The sequence below is a fragment of the Taudactylus pleione genome, unplaced genomic scaffold (genome assembly GCF_031769625.1).
Source record: "Taudactylus pleione unplaced genomic scaffold, aTauple2 ptg000436l, whole genome shotgun sequence".
NCBI classification, from domain to species: Eukaryota; Metazoa; Chordata; class Amphibia; order Anura; family Myobatrachidae; genus Taudactylus; species Taudactylus pleione.
Window position 1 is genome coordinate 10,468,315 of NW_028284838.1, and position 19,413 is coordinate 10,487,727.

The 19,413-nt window shown below is 43.8% G+C and overlaps 1 protein-coding gene across 1 annotated transcript in view; it reads left to right on the plus strand.

The window, feature by feature from the left end:
* The window catches only part of MINDY4B (MINDY family member 4B), a 71,301-nt gene that overhangs the window by 23,766 nt on the left and 28,122 nt on the right, over window positions 1-19,413 (plus strand). Inside the window, exons 4-5 of the mRNA XM_088447655.1 lie at window positions 9,787-9,954; window positions 18,633-18,752. Coding sequence (XP_088303781.1) covers window positions 9,787-9,954; window positions 18,633-18,752 — 288 coding nt within the window. The remainder of the gene's footprint in view (window positions 1-9,786; window positions 9,955-18,632; window positions 18,753-19,413) is intronic.

Below are 19,413 nucleotides of genomic sequence, written 5' to 3' on the forward strand. Positions count from 1 at the left end.
CCCTTTATGTCTATTGTATTTTCTTCTGCCTATACTGATCCCGAATGTGCCCAATCACTCCCAGACATACTTAATGCTCCCAGTTGCTCTATAGCTGTGAATTGGAAAATTCAGAGCCTCCCTCAACTACTGCGCTGATTAATTTTATCTGGAACATATACCACGTACACATCACAAGCATTTTGCATGAGCATCCCCATAAATGTAATAATATTTAGATTCCCTGAGTCTCTTACCATCAAGCTCAGACACATAATTGATTGATCCAAATAGCAATTCCCAGCTCTATTTTTTTAACTTTTTTTATTGTCCTCTTCTTCCTATTTCTCCACTTTACACCCCCTGTGTTCCTCTTTCTTCTCACTTTTTACCTTACTTGCATGCTTACCCCCTTTTTCCCATTTCCGGGCCCCCCATCCTCCTTCCTGTAGAGCTCTTTAGGGGTCTCTAATTTTACCTCCCACTAATAGCATTTACTCAGATTCCATTATTTCCCAGGATTATCCTTTTTCCTCTCAGTCAATATAAACTGAATGTTATTGTTCTCATCTCATTTTTTTAACTAATGATTGTATCCCCACCCCCTCTTTTTTTCCATGCAGTATCCTTTCTTGCTTCTATTTTAAAAATATTATAAACGTTATTTAAAAAAAAAAAATCTAAATTAATCACATGCTTCAAGCATCTCTTACCTCGATAAAGTTATTCTAAAGATCTATAGGTATGATCCTGGTCACAAAATGTAGCATTCCCAGAAGTGACTGAAGCTGGTGGAGAGTAACCATATGCCTCATACTGTATGCACCAACGCCCAGACTGAGAGCCAATAATGTATCCTGCAGCAGCGCTCATTCTATCAAAATGGAATCAGCGACTTTGCCCATGGGTAAACTCTGCTGTTCTGTCTTTTCCTGTACTAATGAGAATATGGACTAAACATTGCTACACATACCAGCCCCTACAATGAACGTCATTCAGGTTCTGGATAACAAAACTTAGGGGCTCATTTATCAAAGAGTTTTATTATATGCAACAAGTTTTAAAACTCATTGCATATGATAAATGGTGCTCAAGCCAATCAGATCCCAACTGTCATTTTTTAAACAGATGGCTGGAGCACCATTATCATATGCAATGAGTTTTAAAACTCATTGCGTATAATAAAACTCGTTGATAAATGGGCCCCTAAACTCCCTTAGAGCCCACTCAAAGAAGTAGATGAAAGCTTCAAAGAATTAACATGATTTGGAACAACCCATGGGGAGAAATTAATCAACATACTGTAAATCATATCCTCACACACATATACTAATAAGTGAAAATATTTTGGATGAACTGGGATAAAAAAAAATCTCACTGACATTTTATCTGTAATATCTACATGATATCAGTCCCATCCTTTTCTTTATCTGAACTGCCCTTCTGTCACAACCATACTCTCAAAAGCCCTGTAGCCCTCCCCAGTGGCATCTCTATAACTGAAAAAAAAATAAATCCAGAATCTTTTCACTAATATACCTACATTTTTGACAATCAATATATAATGTGTTTTATAATTTGATGATCCTACTCTAGTCTCTTTTCACTTGATGTAGATTAAAGTAGTTCCAATGGGAGTAAGGAAAATATTTATACATACTTAACCCTTGATATGTTAATTTGACCGTCTATTTGAGGTGGACCTCTTCTCAACACATACATAGATTTCCCATCCCATCAGAAAATTTCATAGATTCCCCTGGTACCTTTTGGCTCCCTTATCCCAAGGATGGCTTCCCTACTGTTGATGCCATTCCAGCATCTTGAGGCCTCCTGCTCTACCATTGTGAGAATGTGGGAGGCAACACATGAGCGTGAAACCCCCACGTGCACCATTCCATCCAATGCCAGGCTTCTCCCAATTGTGCTCTGCGATGCAGCAGTGCTGTACTCACATTCTAGAACAGGCCACTCCTACATAACACATTTCAGTACACACTATTAATCTATTCAACCAATGCAGGGGCATGCTGTCATCATCCCCGGTTTTAACAACATCAGATCCTTCACCTCTGTCTAACATATGGGTTCCATCAATAGATCTACACTAAAAAGGTCAACAATGTCTAGATAGACCCCAAATGGTAGACAGTCAATAGGTAGAATGGACAAAAGGTCGACAGGTACAAAATGTCAACATGGGTGAAGATAGACAGGTACAAGAGGTCAACAGTGTCAAAAGGTTGATATTGAAATGGTCAACACAAAAATGGTCTACATTAGTCACTTACCCCGAAGGTTAGGGTTAGGCACCAAGGAGAGAGATAGAGTGAAGGTTAGGCTGTGGCATTTTTATGGTCAAAGTTGTGGTGCCAAGGGAAGTCCGCAAGATGCAGAGACATGTACAAATGTATATGTGCCAGGCAGCATGTTAACGCCGGGCGTGTTGCATGTAGAGTGTTACTGCGACTGGGATGTAGTCCTGGGCTGCATGTCCCATGCTGGGGACTGGGAGCTTAGCTTGTTAACAAAACCCAGTGCTATGGACTGCTGAGTTCCCTTGCCGCCCTTCCAGGGAATCGGAGTCTATTCCCCTGCAACCTCATGCCTGGAAGTGGCATGAGAAGGAGCAGAGAACTGACCAACACAGTCAGATGATTATTTTCTGGGAGGTCCCAAGAGCTTCCACAGCGGCCATAAGTCTTTTGGCTGGGGTTCTTGACTGCCTTTTCCTGGAGCCCAGATTTGGGTAGAGGAGGTGACAAGTCCCCTAGTAGAATCCTGGAAGTAAGTTTTGGAGGGAACCATCCCATCCCTCCAGAAGTGGTCTCAGTCACAGAGGAGTGACCACTAGCCACTTTCCATAAGGGACTTACCCCCTGTGGTATTGTGTGTAAGAACAGAATTAAAAGGGGCTTGCGAGCCCAGAATTGGTGTATCTTTTTGAACATCAAGAAGGAATGTACTTCTGTATGCTGTGATATCCCCAAGCACCATCTGCAAGGGGAAGCATCTTTTTCAAGACATTGAGCAATAAACGTATTGGGGCAGTTGTATGAAGCTCTGGGAAGTGATAAAGTGGAGAGTGATAAACAACCAACCAATCAGCTTTCAACTGTCATTTTTGAAACACAGCCTGTAACATAACAGTTAGGAGCTGAGTGGCTGGTCATTTATCACTCTGCACTTTATCACCTTCCAGAGCTTCATACATCTGCCCCCTGGCCTTTAAGCTGACTGCATCTGTATCCTGCGTCCACCAGAAGAGCGCAGAACACTATTCAGTTCTCTGGCTGTTCTGGATTGAGCCCAGTGTCTCCAAACTAAACCCTCTGCCAACTACCCTGCAGAGACTGGTCCATGATGGGGGGACCAGTTGGATATAACCGAACACTATCCGTGAAGTGTTGCAGCAGCGTGCCCACAATTACCCAGAAGTTAGTGGTTCCAGTTGCCGACATAGAAGCCTTGGAGAAGTGGTTCCAGGTGCCAGTGTAGAATCCTTGGTGGAAGTAAGCGGTTCCAAGTAGCAGTAGGAGGAGCTTGGTGGTGGCAGCAAAGTTACACACCCACTGTGCAGTGGGCGGAGTCAGTAACAGGTGGTTACTGATGGTACTATTCCAAGATTCTTTCGGATGAAACATAATCTATGATCACCTGGTGAGGTCATCGGGTCATAGGGCTTTTTTCTGTTTCATTAATATACCCCTTAGTGCAACTGAACATCCACTGTAAATGTATGAAACAGCTAGCCAGGTCCACATCCCGGGCGGGATGCAGCAAGGGAAGAAATGCAGTCAAACCCCCAAAATGGGTGTTTGACTGCATTTCTCATATGCACCAAGCCCCGGAATGTGATGCACTCCGGAGCTTGGATGCAGTGGGTAATGCCATCTACAGATGGCGTTACCCTATAGAAGCCTATGGGCTTTTATTCGGGGAGTGCTGTGAGCAGGATCCAACCGGATCCCTCCCAACACCCACCGCAGCGCGTGTGTCATTCTGCGCATATAGAGACACAGAGAGGCAGACGGATGAAAAGAGAAGCACAGACAGACACGAGGAAGTACAGAGAATTATTCCGAAAATATGGGGGGGAGGGGGCGCCAGTCTATTACTTTGCCAGGGGCGCTGGGACCCCTAGATACACCCCTGAGTGTGTGTACTTCGTACATCATCCAAGTACCCGCTCATTATACCATCTCCTGTGCCAGCATTGCAACTGAAACCACTAAGTGTGTTCTCTGTCAATCACTTAAGTACAATCCTTCAATATCTTTCTCCTGCACTTGCCCCGTGGTAGTGTTCTTCCATTATTTCGCACTTGTGCTGGATACCTGACCAAAGGGCCACAACCTGCCTATTGGGTGCAGCTTAAGCCCAATTCCCGCTTGGAGGGGTCACTGGTGAACAACTACCATGAGGTTAGACTCCGTGCCTTTGGTCAAGTCTCACCAACATCCGGTACTGGTGGATAAGGAAGACACTAATCCAGGCCCCTCGTCTCCTGTTCCCTCCTCAACCTGGGTCCACGTCTTTTAATCTCGTGGCGGAGAATCATGTTAGCCAGAGCGTGACAGTACTGATGCAATAGAACCGGCCTTATCGCCATGTCATTAAATAGACATAATAGTCCTAATTCAGTGATCACAGAGCACTGGGCACTTTGAATTAAATTCTTTATAATTATTTGATTGAGCATTTATACAATTATCATAACATTGGATTCATCCCATTTAAGTTTTGAACTACTCCCTTGACATTAGTGAAGACTATTATTCTAATAAATATGTTCAGCTTATTTTTATTATGGTTCTAATAATGTTTGTTACCAATAATTTACACTTCACATTCAGGACCTCATTCAGAGTCGGTCGTTGCGGCCGCACGGTCGTACGCCACCGATGTTCGCTAAACTGCGCATGTGTAAAATTCGCAATGCGCGTGCGCAAACTAGCTATTACGATCAGAAATTGCTCTCTACTTCAACTTGGCCAGGTCGTTAGTTTGAGTGACAGGATGAGGCGTTTGTGGGTGGTAACAGGGGAAGGTGCTTGTGAACGGGGGAGTGGTGATTCGAACGCAGGCGTGCCTGTCTATGCAAACGGCGTTTTATGGGAGTGCATAATTAACTAAATAGTGTCATGGCACATGTGACATGGGGGTTTTTTACACTGACTTGATCATAGTGCTTAAGAGAGGGTATGGTCAACCTTAAGGTCTACGACCAGCTCCGATGGTTCCCGATGGTCTCCATTAATCCTTATATGCCTGGAGATGACGTGTAATGGGAACGAGAAGGGGGCGTTTTTTTAGTCTTACGGCCGCATCCTCCCCTTGCTCGTCCAGCTAACGATCCGATCTTAACGACGCAACTTGCGAGCGCTTCATTTGCATATCCGGCCCCTTTTTACCTTACAACCATGCGGCCGCAACGGTGGACTCTGAATGAGGTCCTCAGGCTCTATTTATTATAGGGAAAAAGATCTCTACCATAAAACCAGGTGTTTTCAGTTTTCACCAGAGATAGAGCTTCACGCTAGACAAACATTTTTCCCATGCATAAAATGGGGAGGCCTTTTTAACAAGAACCATGTACCACTGTAATTCTGGGGATGAATCCCGACAGTGTCATCCGGCAAGGGATTTAACATAGGCGTGGAAATACCGACGCCTACGTTAATTCCAACGCCGGAACGACAGACCGATCATCCTCCTGCCGGGTAAGTATGCACTTAGCCCGGGGATGGGGGGGGTTAGGTTTAGGGACCCGGGGGGGACTTAGGGTTAGGCTAGGGAAAGGGGGGTCAGGGTTAGGCACTAGGGGGGGAGGTTAGGCACCCTCCCCCGGGAGACTTAGGTTTAGGGTGCGGGCAGGGAGGGTTAGATTTAGGCACCCCTAAGGGAGGGTTTAGTGTTAGAGGGGGGAGAGGGGAGGGTTAGTATACTTATGGGCGCCCGTCGGGATCTTCATCTGTCGGTCTCTCACTGTCGGGATTAGAACCGGCGGCTATTAAGTCGTCGGTATTTCAATACCATTCCGTAATTCTGTTATATAGCAGAAAAAGATTAATGCTGTATTTTATTTGAATTAGCAATTCCTAAAAAAAAATAAACGTTTTGTTAATTAGTGGTCTATGACAACAGTGTTAAATAATATTGTTAATAAGATTGTTTATTGCTGCAAAAAAAAAATCAGTTACTGCAGCAATTTAAAAAGGAATCTTTGCTGGGACAACTTCTCATTTATTTGACTGAAGAAATAGAACATTTTTTTTTCTATTTTTCTAATAATAAAGCATTTTTTCCTCTACTGACCCTCACTATCATCATCTTCAAATGGCAATAGCGTTTGGGCAGCTGGTGGTACCGCCTGACGAAAACTTTCTTAAATATGTAGAAACTGTATTTCTGGCAAAAAATTAACAAAAAATATATATTTTTACCTGATTTGGAGCTTTTCTCTGGTTCATAAAAATAGACCTTAGTGCAACTGAAAATCAGGGCCGTAACTAGGGTAGTGCGACCTGTGCCATGGCAAAGGGCACCGCAGGGCAGGGTTGCGCTGTTTGGGCCTGTCAGTTTTCCTGTTTTTTATCATTCTCACTTGTAGCTTCCTCTTCTTTTATCCCCAGCATCTCCTCCCCTATCTCTTCCCTGACCCTTCCCCATGAAGCCATGGCCCTTTTTCAGGTGTCCCTATTTAAAAAATTTAGGGGTTGACAATGCTCTCTCTGGCACAGGGCACCAAAAAGTCTACTTACGGCTCTGCTGAAAGAACACTGTGAATGTGTGTAATGGCTAGTTAGGGCAGGGATGCGCACATCACCTGAGAATGGCCTGGTGAATCCATACGGTAACGCATACTTGCCTACTTTTGAAAAGCATTTCAGGGAAATTGTGAAAGCAATGCCTTTGAGTGTGCAGTAAAGTGGGCGTGTACTGCTACACCTGAGAGGCGTGTCATAAAATGTGCTTATATGTAAATGACCCCAAAGCAGTTAGTAAGAGCTACTTGTTGATGAAAACACACTGATACTTTTCAGAAAAATGCATGTAGCCATAGGGATCATTGTGCCTTATAACCAATGCAGGGAAATTACACTAATGATCCCATTTGAATGTATGTTTTTTGTCTATATAACAGCTTCATAATGGGGGTAAGGTGCAATCAGGGAGATTGCTAGACTCTTCAGGGAGTCAGGGAGATTGCTACTATTTCAGGGAGTCTCCCTGACAATCAGGGAGAGTTGGCAAGTATGAGGTTAACGCCAGCATCACTGATGCAGCTGAGTATCGATCCTCTGTCTCAGTAAAGGTGCATGTCCACTACACGATGAAAGAACGATTGAACGATAACGACTTCGGTTAATTGGTCATTATACTGTGCAGTGGATAATGTGCCCACACTGAACGATATGTTGTTCAGTGCACGCACCCTCCCTCCCTCATCCCCGAACATGCACAACCTGTCATTATCGTCAGGTTGGGCAGTATGTATAGACGATGACAGATGCCGGCAATGACCAGCGGGAGCGCACATCGCTGGTCGTTGCCATCATATTCACCGCACGATTAATGAACGATTGAACGATAACGTTATCATTCAATCGTCCATTTATATCATGTAGTGGATATGCACTTTAAAATTTTATTGGTAAATCTTGGCGCTATGAGGTTTCCTAATGTGATAAGCGGTGATAGAAGCCAGCCCTATCACGTGTCTTAATAAACAGATATAATGGTCCTGATTTTCAAAGAATGATAAAGTAAAATATTTTAAGGATCCAGGAGTTGTAATGTTTGCAAATCTTTTATGGCCAAATACATTTTTAAATGTATAACTATAAATGGGTGTTAAGACCTTTATGTTTAGAATTAAACTTCACTGGTAAAAAAAAATACACTTTTTCTAAAGTTTGATATTAGAAATCTAAGTTGCTAATCTCCCAAACCAGCTGTGTTGAAAATTTGTGTTTTTACTATTTGGGAGGGTGTGACCATTCTGAATAGCTACCTAATGGTACAGAAATGTCAGTCCCGGCTGTGCTAGTAACGGTGACATAGCTTATATGTTAAACAAGGGTGATCATGTCCTGTTATCTGGTAATCGAGAAGAGCTGGGAAGGCAGTATCCAGCCAGGCACAGGGAGAGAGGCCGTATTTTTCCTATCAGACATCTAAAGTGGCTTCAGCTCTCACTTCTTTTGTGACATTGTTATTATGAATGATTGTGCAAAAGTGCTTCTAAATGGAGATACCGCAAAACTAAGTTACATTGAGCTACTACAGGAAGACGTCAGGAAGAGACCAATAGTAAGTAGAACCCATTATTGTGAGTTGTTTTTTATACAGGTGTTTCTTATGGATAAAGAAATGCAAAAAAAGCAATAGTAGAATGCAGAAAGAGCTGCACATACTTTATGTTCATGTTATACTGTAACATTTTTTATTTAGTGAAGACATTTAGTAATTAAACATAGAAAGGACAATCATTATACTGTATATAGAGCATTATGATTAGTTACTAAGTTGTAAGACGGAAATAGTAATACATATATATATTATTGGAACGTGGAAATCTTAACAATTTGACAGCTGGAAAATAGCATTTTAATATGATATTACTAGGATTATATTGGGTCTATTTATCAAGCAGTGAAAAGCATGGAGCAGTGAACCAGTGGAGGAGTTGCCCATAGCAACCAATAAGCTTTGAAGTAGCATTCATCAAGTACTGTCTATAAAATAATAGGTAGGTGCTGATTGGTTACTATGGGCAACTTCTCCACTGGTTCACTTCTCCACACTTTTCACTGCTTGATAAATAGACCCCTATATGTCTGTGGAGCTCTATACCAGATGTATATTTCTTTCAAATGCAAGTTATCAAGAGCCTGTGCAGAAAAAGATAAAGAGTCTGATTCAGGTTGGATCCCAATTACATTCGCTGCTGCGATTACGCACAGTCTCACTGCGATGATATGCTAATCCACTGCTATCGCTATGCCGTCGCAGCACAACATAAGGACACCCACTTTACCTTACACACATCCGTAATACTTTGCAAGACTGTGAAACCATCGGTAACGTCGAGTACAATCGGAGCCTCACACACCCTTGCACAAGGTCTGACCTTACTCAGAAATTGCTAATCTTCCAGTGAGAGCTGAAGCTGCGTATGCCGTTGCAGTGGATAATTTATACACGCCCCTGTAAAGGCATTTATTTCAAACGCACTGGCATGCCGACGTTTCTCCAACCGCCCTCGTCACCTCCCCCCAAAACAGCACTTCCTGTCAATCACTCTGCGATGGGATCGCAGTGACTGGTTCGCGCACGTGTACTTCGATGCTTGCGCAGTACGCTGTTGCAGTTGCAATCCAATCTGAAACAGGCCCAATACACCATATAAATGCCTATTCTCCTGTGGGTCAGTTCATTACTTTCTATATCAGAAGTGTACTTTCCAAAGTGTATATAAACATATATGCATTGTGGGAAATAGTAAACAATTACAAAGAAATAACTATCATTTTACCTGTGGTATGTGTTTCTATAATATATATGTTTTATATACAGTCATTATATCAGTGTATAGCTTTCAAATGAAGACTTTAGTGCATCCTGTAGACATTCGTGACAATCTGGCCTAGTATAATAGTGTTACAATTCTCTGCTAACAGGTGTTTGGTTTGCAATCTAATAGCTTACGTGGCCATCTGGACCTATTTCCGTAGTCATTTTCTATTGCTTACCACTGAAGAGGTTAATTTTGCACTCACTAACTATGCAATGTTTTTCAAGACCAATCAGGATACCCATAAAGCAGATGAAGAGAGTGAGGACAGAGCAGAGACCTCCAGCACCAAGAAGCACAGAATTTCTCCAGGCAGTTTATTTTATTCTATCCCGAGAGAACTGATAATAGCATCAGACCACGGTGGCCAGCCTATCTCAATAGAAATGGCAACGGTAAGTAGAGCTTGTCAATAAAACAGCAGCTGAAACCTAACCCACAGCCAACTAAGAGCCTAGGGAATCCTATCTGCTGGGCACAACATTACTGAATGCCAGGGCAGCTGTACGATCTTCCACAGAGGGAAGAAATATAGTTATTTATTGATGATGTAGAACAGTTGTTGTTATACAGTTTAGATACCAAAAACATTTTAAACAAGAAATGTTTGGTGTCTGTTACACTTTGTATCTTGGAGTAAGTTTATCAATTCAGAACTTGCGGCAATTAACTTTTCTGTGTATGATCAAAGACACAGACATAAAGACATAAACTATAATAATGAGTAATTACCAGGGAAACTGAACTGTGGAGCCCAATCTCTTTGTGGCATTGCTTTAAAATCAGTGCTCACTCTCTTGACTTAATACATTCTGCCATACATAACTATTTCCTTTAAGTTAATGCATTACATAATTATGTAGGCCCATCCACAATATTTGAGTATTATGTTGCATGAGGTTTCAGCTGCTAAGAATTGTTACAGGATCTGTTGTGAAACTAAAGGCTCATACATACTTAACGATATGCTCCATGAGCGATATCGTTAATTGTTTCCCCTGCACTACCGGGCTCAATGTCGGGAACAACATTGAGCATACACACTGAATGATATCATTAACGATATCATTCAGTGACGTCACCTGCCACATCCCCAAACTAGCAGTGCCTGATGATATCATCAGGTTGTCCTGCAAGCTCAGGCAATGAAAGACATCATTAATGATCCACGGAGTGCTCATCGTTAACGATATCAATCATACACACTGGACGATATTGAACGCTATGAACAATAACGATACTGTTATCGTCCATATCGTTCGATTTATCGTCTAGTGTGTATGAGCCTTTATTGTCAGGGCTGGCTCTATGTGGAGTAGCCCCCTGTTCCATTATTGTTTGATGTCCCCACACCCCCAGAACGTGCCGAAAAAGGGGCATGGTCAAATTTCCATAGAGTACTGTCCTAGATGACGCCATTTTGGGGGCTTGTCCATAAGGCAAGCATCCCATTTTTACGTCATGCTGGGAGCGAACCCAGCGCTCCATCAACGGCTGGGCTCCCCCCAGCCATCTCTCTGCAGTGAATGGACGCCATGCGCATGCTCGCTGCATCTTTACAGCTTCACCAGCACCGCTGCTCGCTGCTCATCAAACCAGAGCTGCGGCGGTGCCTGAGTGTCTCCAACCTCCCAACTGCTCACCGGACATTTTAGCCCACGTGTGGAACAACAGGATAGTGCCTGAAAATCAGCACAGTTGGGAGGACTGCGCCTCTATGGGATGGTACCCCTGTTCGGCCGCACTGATCGTACATCCCTAGAGCCGGACTTGGTTATTGTATGAGCATATGAAGAGCTAATTTACTTTATGACATTTGTATAGTTTTGCAATTAAATCTGTCGAATAGGCTATCTATCATATTCCAATACTGACACAGACACGTTTAATCTTGGTTCTTTGGGCAGAAGGCCTGCAGCGAGAAACCCTGTCATAAAGTGTCCCCAGAGTAGACACAAGGGTGTCTGAAAATCCCTTGAGAGTTGTCAACCCATGGTGACAGAGTTTGGCACGTAGCACCTTAGTCTTACTTTTCTGTTGACACATCGCTGCTTTTTTCCTGGACGTTTGGCTAGATCGGGCAAATTTTATATTGCAATTTGAAAAGTTGGGGCTGTTTTTCATGGCAATAATTTACTTATTTATTATTTTCCTCCACTATTTGTCACTGCACTATTTTTTTGTGTGTTTTTTTCATGGATTTTGTTTCTGTCTCCATGAATTATGGGGCAGTGGTGTGGCCCTTAGGTTCCCACCCCCTGGACTTGTTACATCCTCCTTCCAGTTTTCTAAAACGTCATTTGTGTCACATGGGGGCAGTTCTACGACACTTCTAGGCAGCCAGGCACACGTGCTTATATTTTATAGGTCCAAGTGACTGACCTGTTCTCCTTGGTAATTGAAGTGTTCTATTCTGATTACAACACTAATGTTGCTGCAGGATTAATAAGAGCAATGGATATGCTGACTCTTGCCTTTTCAGCTTTTTGACACTTACTAGCAGCCATTGGCTTTAAGCTGTTATACTGGAGCTGTGGGTTGGTAGACAAAGCTATGGTGTATGTTTTCATTTTCTTTCTAGTCAGGAAACATAACACCGTGCACACTTTGTACATTCTGGTGCACAATTTTTTTTTATAGAAAAACCTAACAAAGACTTTTTGAAACATACTTGACTTAATGAAGAACAAAAGATATGACTTGCTAACACTGCATGAAATATAACCCTTGTAACACATGTAATCCTGTGTAAATGTGCTCATTGTAGGTATGGGCTTTTGTAGGTAGATACTAATTGTCATAAATTGAAATGGCAACAGTGTAATCTTTGGTTTTGATACATGCCAGGGAAATAGGTCTTAATGGTCTACAGAAAGGAATATATATATATATATATATATATATATACATACATACATACAGCGGGTAAAATAAGTATTGTACACATCAACATTTGTCTCAGTAAATATAATTGTAATGGGGCTATTGTAATGAAATTTTCGCCAAATGTCAGCAATTCCACACATGCAAAGAAATCAAACCATAGATGTCCATAAATTAAGTTATGTGAAATGACACAGGGAAAAAGTATTGAACACATGAAGAAAGGGAGGTGCAAAGAGGCAAACCAAGACACCATCTGAAATCTATCAGTAATTAGAAAGCAATCCTGCCCCTTGTCAGTGCAAATTAATATAAGCTGGTTCAGTTCCAACTGATGGCCTATAAAAAGGTATCTCATTACCAAAGTGTCACACAAGAAAGATCTCATGATGGGTAAAAGCAAAAAGCTCTCTCAAGACCTTTGCAACCTTATTGTCGCAAAACATACTGTTGGCATTGGTTACAGAAGAATTTCTAAACTTCTGAATGTTCCAGTGAGCACTGTTGAAGCCATAATCCAGAAGTGGAAAGAACATAATTTCACCATAAACCGGCCACGACCATGTGCTCCTTGCAAGATTTCTGACAGAGAAGTGAAAAGATCAGAAGAGTTGTCCAAGAGCCAAGGACCACTTGTGGAGAGCTTCAGAAAGACCTGGAATTATCAGGTACAATTGTTTCAAATAAAACAATAAGTAATGCACTCAACCTCTATGGCCTGTATGCACGCTCACCACGCAAGACTCCATTGCTGAAGAAAAAGCATGTTGAAGCTTGTTTAAAGTTTGCTGCACAACATTTGGACAAGCCTGTGAAATACTGGGAGAATATAGGAGCTCATTCAGACCCGCTCACTAAGATGCATACACTCGCTGCTGCCGATGGTTTGCAGTGTGTATGCATCGCAGTGCGCATGCGCATACCTTAGCGAAAGTTCACACTGCATTCGCTTGCTGCGCATAGACAGCCCAGCAGAGGGAGTGACAGGGGAAGCTGTTTATGGGTGGTAACAGGGGCTGGCCATTAAAAACGGGGAGTGGAGGTGCAAACACAGGCGTGCCTGAGCAGCTCAACGGCGTTTTAGAGGTGTGCATAATTATAAGACAGCATCATAGTACACGTCACCTGGCTTGTTTTTACACTGAAGTGCTTGCGGCAGGGCATGGTCAACCTAAAGCGCTGCGATGGCATCCGATGTACCGATGGTTGCATACACTTCCTGGACATGACGTGCACAAGTGGGCATCTTAAAACAGGCTGGTGGGTGTCTGCATACACTATGTTATCGCTCTCTAAGAAATACTGGGCGTGCTAATGCATTGCAGTAGCAATGCCTACACATCGTGAAAGTGATCGCATCTAGCGAGTGGCTCTGAATCAGGCCTATAGTCTGGTCAGATGAGACCATCATTTAACTCTTTGTATGCCATAATACACACCATGCTTGGAGGAGAAATGGCACTGCACATCACCCCAAAAACACCATACCAATAGTGAAGTTTTGAGGTGGGAACATCACGGTGTGTGGCTGTTTTTCAGCATATACTGGCATACTTAATTTAATTGAAGGAAGGATGAATGGAAAAATTTACCGAGACGTTCTTGATAAAAACCTGCTGACATCTACCAGGATGCTGAAGATGAAACGAGGGTGGACATTTCAAGACAATGATCCCAAACAGGGCCGGCTCTTGGGGTGTTCGACCAGTGCGGTCGAACAGGGGCGCCACCCCATAGAGGGCGCACCCCTCCCAACATCCCATTTCAGACGCACAGCACTGTCCCGCTGTTCCACCCGTGGGCCGAAGTATCCCGCGGGTGGTCTGGTTGGGAGGTTAGGCACCCCCACCGCCGCAGCTGTGTAGCGGTGCCAGACCCCCAAAGTAGCTGAATGGATGCTGTGTGCATGCGCGCGGCATCCATTCAGTGCCTGGGGAGGGCTGGGGGAAGCCCAGCTAGCAACGGAGTGCTGGGCTCGCCCCCAGCCTGACATTACACAGGAGGCATGCCATGTGGGCACGCCCCCAAATAACATCACTTAGGGGATGTGGCCTATGGTAATTAGGCCACGCCCCATTTAGAACCACGTGACTAGAGAGCGCACTGACCCCGGCACAGCTACCCCTGGAGCTGGCCCTGATCCCAAACACACAGCCAAGGACACTCTCAATTGGTTTCAGAGAAAGAAAATAATGCTGCTAGAACGGCCCAGCCAATCACCTGTCTTGAATCCAATAGAAAATCTACGGAAAGCACTAAAGATCAGAGTTCATAGAAGAGGCCCACGGAACCTTCAATTTTGAAGACTGTTTGTGTGGAAGAATGGGACAAAATCACACCTGAGCAATGCATGTGACTAGTTTACCCATACAGGAGGCATCTTGAAGCTGTCATTACCAACAAAGGCTTTTATACAAAGTATTAAATAAATTTCAGTAAGCATGTTCAATACTTTTTCCCTGTGTCATTTCACATAACTTAATTTATGAACATCTATGGTTTAATTTCTTTGCATGTGTGGATTGCATGGGTTGTTGCTGACATTTGGTGAAAATTTCATTACAATAGCCCCATTACAAATATATTTACTGAGAAAATATAAATATATATAATTTTATTTTGTTTTCAATTACCCGTGCTATATTCCAAATGGTATAGCATAAATACCAGGGATCTATTGAAATATTGTGTTGCCCTAGGCACGTGTGACCGGTGATGATTATTTGTGAGGGGAAGGAAATCGACCCGAGTGGATATAGATCGGGTGCAGATCAATTTGATGTCAGAACATTTTGTTGGAAGGAGAGCGCTCCTGCGCTGCATCCTCTCAGTACTCTGACAGGGTAAGCTGACTCAGTGGTCACTAGGACCTGCCAGAGTCACTTAAACAGACACAACCTCTGACATGTGCTACTACGCATGCGCTGCATCTCCGCGCATCATTACCCCCGACGTTCAATGGAGAGGGGCGTACTCAGGATACTCACAGCATACAGAGCCACAATACCAAACAGCAAGTACAAGTACACCAGTACATCCACTCGCATGTCATATTGATAGCCAGATTAATCCTAATTGGTTGTGTCACCCAGTATGTTACCACTGCTTACTCATATATACAGTGCACTTTGTTATTCTATTCTTTGTGTATAGAACGTAATTCTGACGCCTATTGTGGTAAGCACATCTTCACTCTGGTGGCCAGTGTAGAAAGCAAACCCCCAATCCTGGTGACTAGTATAGGCAGGAAACCCCAATCCTGGTGACTAGTATAGGCAGGAAACCCCAATCCTGGTGACTAGTATAGGCAGGAAACCCCAATCCTGGTGACTAGTATAGGTAGGAAACCCCAATTCTGGTGACTAATATGGGTAGGAAACCCCCAATTCTGGTGACTAATATGGGTATGAAACCCCCAATCCTGGTAAAAAACAAAGGTAGGAAACCCCCAATTCTGGTGACTAGTATAGGTAGGAAATCCCAATTCTGGTGACTAGTATAGGTAGAAAATCCTCAATCCTGGTGACTAATATGGGTAGGAAAACCCCAATCCCGGTAAAAAGTTAAGGTAGGAAACCCCCAATCCTGGTGACTAGTATAGATAGAAAATCCTCAATCCTCTTGGCTAATGGTGAATGCAGAACCCCAATTCTGGTGGCTAGTGTAGGGAGTGGGATGCCGACGTGATAAATACCGGCACCGGAATCCAGTAGTCGGGATCCCGGCTCCAGAATACCGACCATCGGCATTCCGAAGATAAGTATAGGGGTTTAGGGGGAGGGTTAGGGTGTGGGGCTAGGGTTAGGCACTAGGGGCAGGATTAGGGTTAGGCTCTAAGGGGGAGGGATAGGTTTAGGGTGTGGGGTGGGGGGTTTAGGTTCAGGCACTAGAAGGGAGGTTAGGCGCCATGAATGGAGGGTTAAGGTAGAGAGAAGGGGAGGGTTAGCATACCGACTAACAGGTGTTGGTATGTAACCCTGTTGGGATCCCAGCATAGGGATTCTGACCACCGGGATCCCGACTGCCAGCAACTCATACCCAACTCATTCTTCCCGCACACAGAAGGGAGACAACAGAATGGGTGATTGGGAGGTGGGGACATCACACATCTAAGCACTAGATTACCTGACAGTGCTCTATTCCTATACAGAAAAGATAAAAATGTTGGCACAGGGCTAATTCTCTGAATAAGTTACAGTAGTACCCACCAAAAGAATATCATATAGATATACCAATATTATAAATCTGCAGAAATGTGTTTAAGGAAAATGGTGGGGATGCACCCTAGGAGTCAGTTTACAGTATTAGTAAATAAATACTCAGCAACCACTGAGATAAAAACTCCAAGAAAAAAGTGTAGCAACCAATCAGATTCTAGCTATCATTTATCCAACAAATGCTATAAAATTATAGCTAGAATCTGATTGGTTTCTAGGGGCAACACTTCTTAGCTGCAGCTCACCCCTCTGCCTGGAGGGCCCAGCGCTGACTGAAGATCACGGTGCAGTCCAGGAACCTGTCCGGACCATAGTTCAGGGATATGGGGCACAGAGGAGGCTTGGTGTAAATCTCCTTCCCATGCAGTGCATCAGTCTGATCTGCCCCAGTGCAACCCCAAGACAAACGAGCTGATACCCACTGCTGCCACCTTTCACCCACCTTCATTCACCTTCACAGTGCTTTTCTCCCCTCAGGAGGCTCACGATGCCATCCACATATATTCTTTTTTTGAGAAGCAAAATGGAAAACTTAGCTTTCCGTTCTTCTCAGAATTGCTCTCCCCATACTACTGTATGGGGAAGCAATATCTAGTCAGGGGCACTGCTGGGGAAATCTGAGATTTTGCCACAGTAAGCCCTTCTCTGAATTGGATGAAGCAGTGAAAAGCCCTGTTATCACAGTGGGTGAGTAATAAAGGGCTTTTCACTGCTGCATGAATAGACCCGTAAAACACTCTGGGAAGGGGCATTTTAAGAGAGGAGGGGGCCCTTGTGCAGACTCAGTGCAGACCCCCTCCTGTCTCCGGCGGTGCCGCCACTGGTGCAGTAGATTTGCTAAGTGAATCTACTTCACATGCACGGGTCTCCAGGGAAATGGCGCCTGTGCCGTTTTCCCAGGGACAGCAGTACTGCGCATGCGCAAGTCACTGGAAAAAATGGCCACCGCAGTGCTGCAGAGCAGCACTCTGGAGACAACGAACAGGTAAGTATAAAGACTATAATGGGTGTAGGGTGTGCGGTGTGAGCCCCGCTGGACCCATGGGCCTGTGTGCACCCTGCACCCATTAGAGGTACGCCCCTGACTGGGTCTGATTTAGAGATGAACGGATTTGCAGAGCCGCACACAAGCGGCTGTGCATATCCATCCTTCTTTGATTCAAATGCAAAAGGAGATCTCAGACAACTCCTTGCTGCATTTGCGATCCCAGCAATGCGACCGATGTCACGGCTGGGGTCCCCATCGCAACCATCGTGACCGATGGTCGCTTTTATGGTCAGGCTGCATGAGTTGAAGCTTCCTACAGCCTGACTGGGTGCTGGTCACGTAAGAGGCCATGATCTGCATCTGTCAATGCAGACCCTGGCCTCGTCCCTCTCAGAAAACAGGGGTGAAACGCCCTGGTTTCCGGGAACAGAGATCAGGCACGCCCCCACTCCTCCCCCCAAACACAGCAGCATATCAATCATGCTGCGGCCTGGGGGGTCTGCGAGCCAGATCACAGGACCCGCGCATGTGCCCTAACAGTCGGAGACGTATGTTGATCGTTGAATGAATGTACATCTATAAATCGGGCCCTCTATTCAACCCTACAGCCCAGGGACAGAATAATAGGGCTGGGCAGCCTAACTTTTATGTTTGCAGGTCAAATGACATTTGGCCCCAGAGATACCAGTCTATGGCGAGCACTGTGTTCTGCTGTCACTGCAACATTTCTTACATTCAAACAACTCACTGATTTCATGGTCAAACAGCTTGTGACTAGCTACACAATTATATATTAGTAGATGAGCAAAATATATTTGCACTTGGGTCCTGTATTCCATAGTTCCTCCACTGGTCTCCTACCTACCCTTGTTTGCTGTCTTACATCAGATGGCAGTGGGTACGTAAATTATATTACCCCATAGTGACTGCCTCCCTTGAGTCCTGCACCCTTTGAAAGTAGTACTAAAATGTAATTTGTTTCTAGGACCTGAGAAATATTCTGTTTGGAAATGCATTTCAAACATTCAACTATGAATGGAAAAAATCCTTTTTCAAGTTCAGAGATGCCTTTTCAGACCTGGCTTATGCATTGGAAGCAGAAAAGGTAATTAAACGATTGTGTGTTATCATCAAAGAACATAGAACTCTCTCAGTAAGATCCACTATACTATGCAGTAAGATGGTAGGCCTAAGTACCAATTATTTAAGATAAAATAGCTGAACACAGTGGTGTAATTAAACCATATCTCCCAACATTTCCAGTCTATGAATCCATGTCTATGTCACAATGGGGATATGGCTACACCTATTGGATGTGACCATACCCCAGCGGTATCTGTGCATCTCAAAATGGGTCATGGCATACTTGGGGCAGCCACCCCGTACTCCCTGGGCTTCACAATTTTTGATGGCAGCCCAGGAAATGACCCTTTAATTGGGGCTGTCCCACCTAAATTGAAAAATATGGTTAAACTCACTAGGCCACGGTAAAAAATGTCCCCAGAAAGTCTCCTATAACTGTTAAACAGGCCTTACTGGTGCTTCTATGGTGCCAGGAAAAGAAACAAGCAGGTCCAGGTCCCCCGCACATAGGTGTCACACAGTTTTGCGTATTGCCAGATACTGTGGAAAATACACAGGATGAAAATAGTAAACCTCTTTATTAACTTAAAACTTTCCTTTTTTTCCCTGTAAAACACTGTTCAGTCCCATCTATGTGTTACATGAATCTGGAGTTAGGTTATATCTTTATTACATGGCTTTTC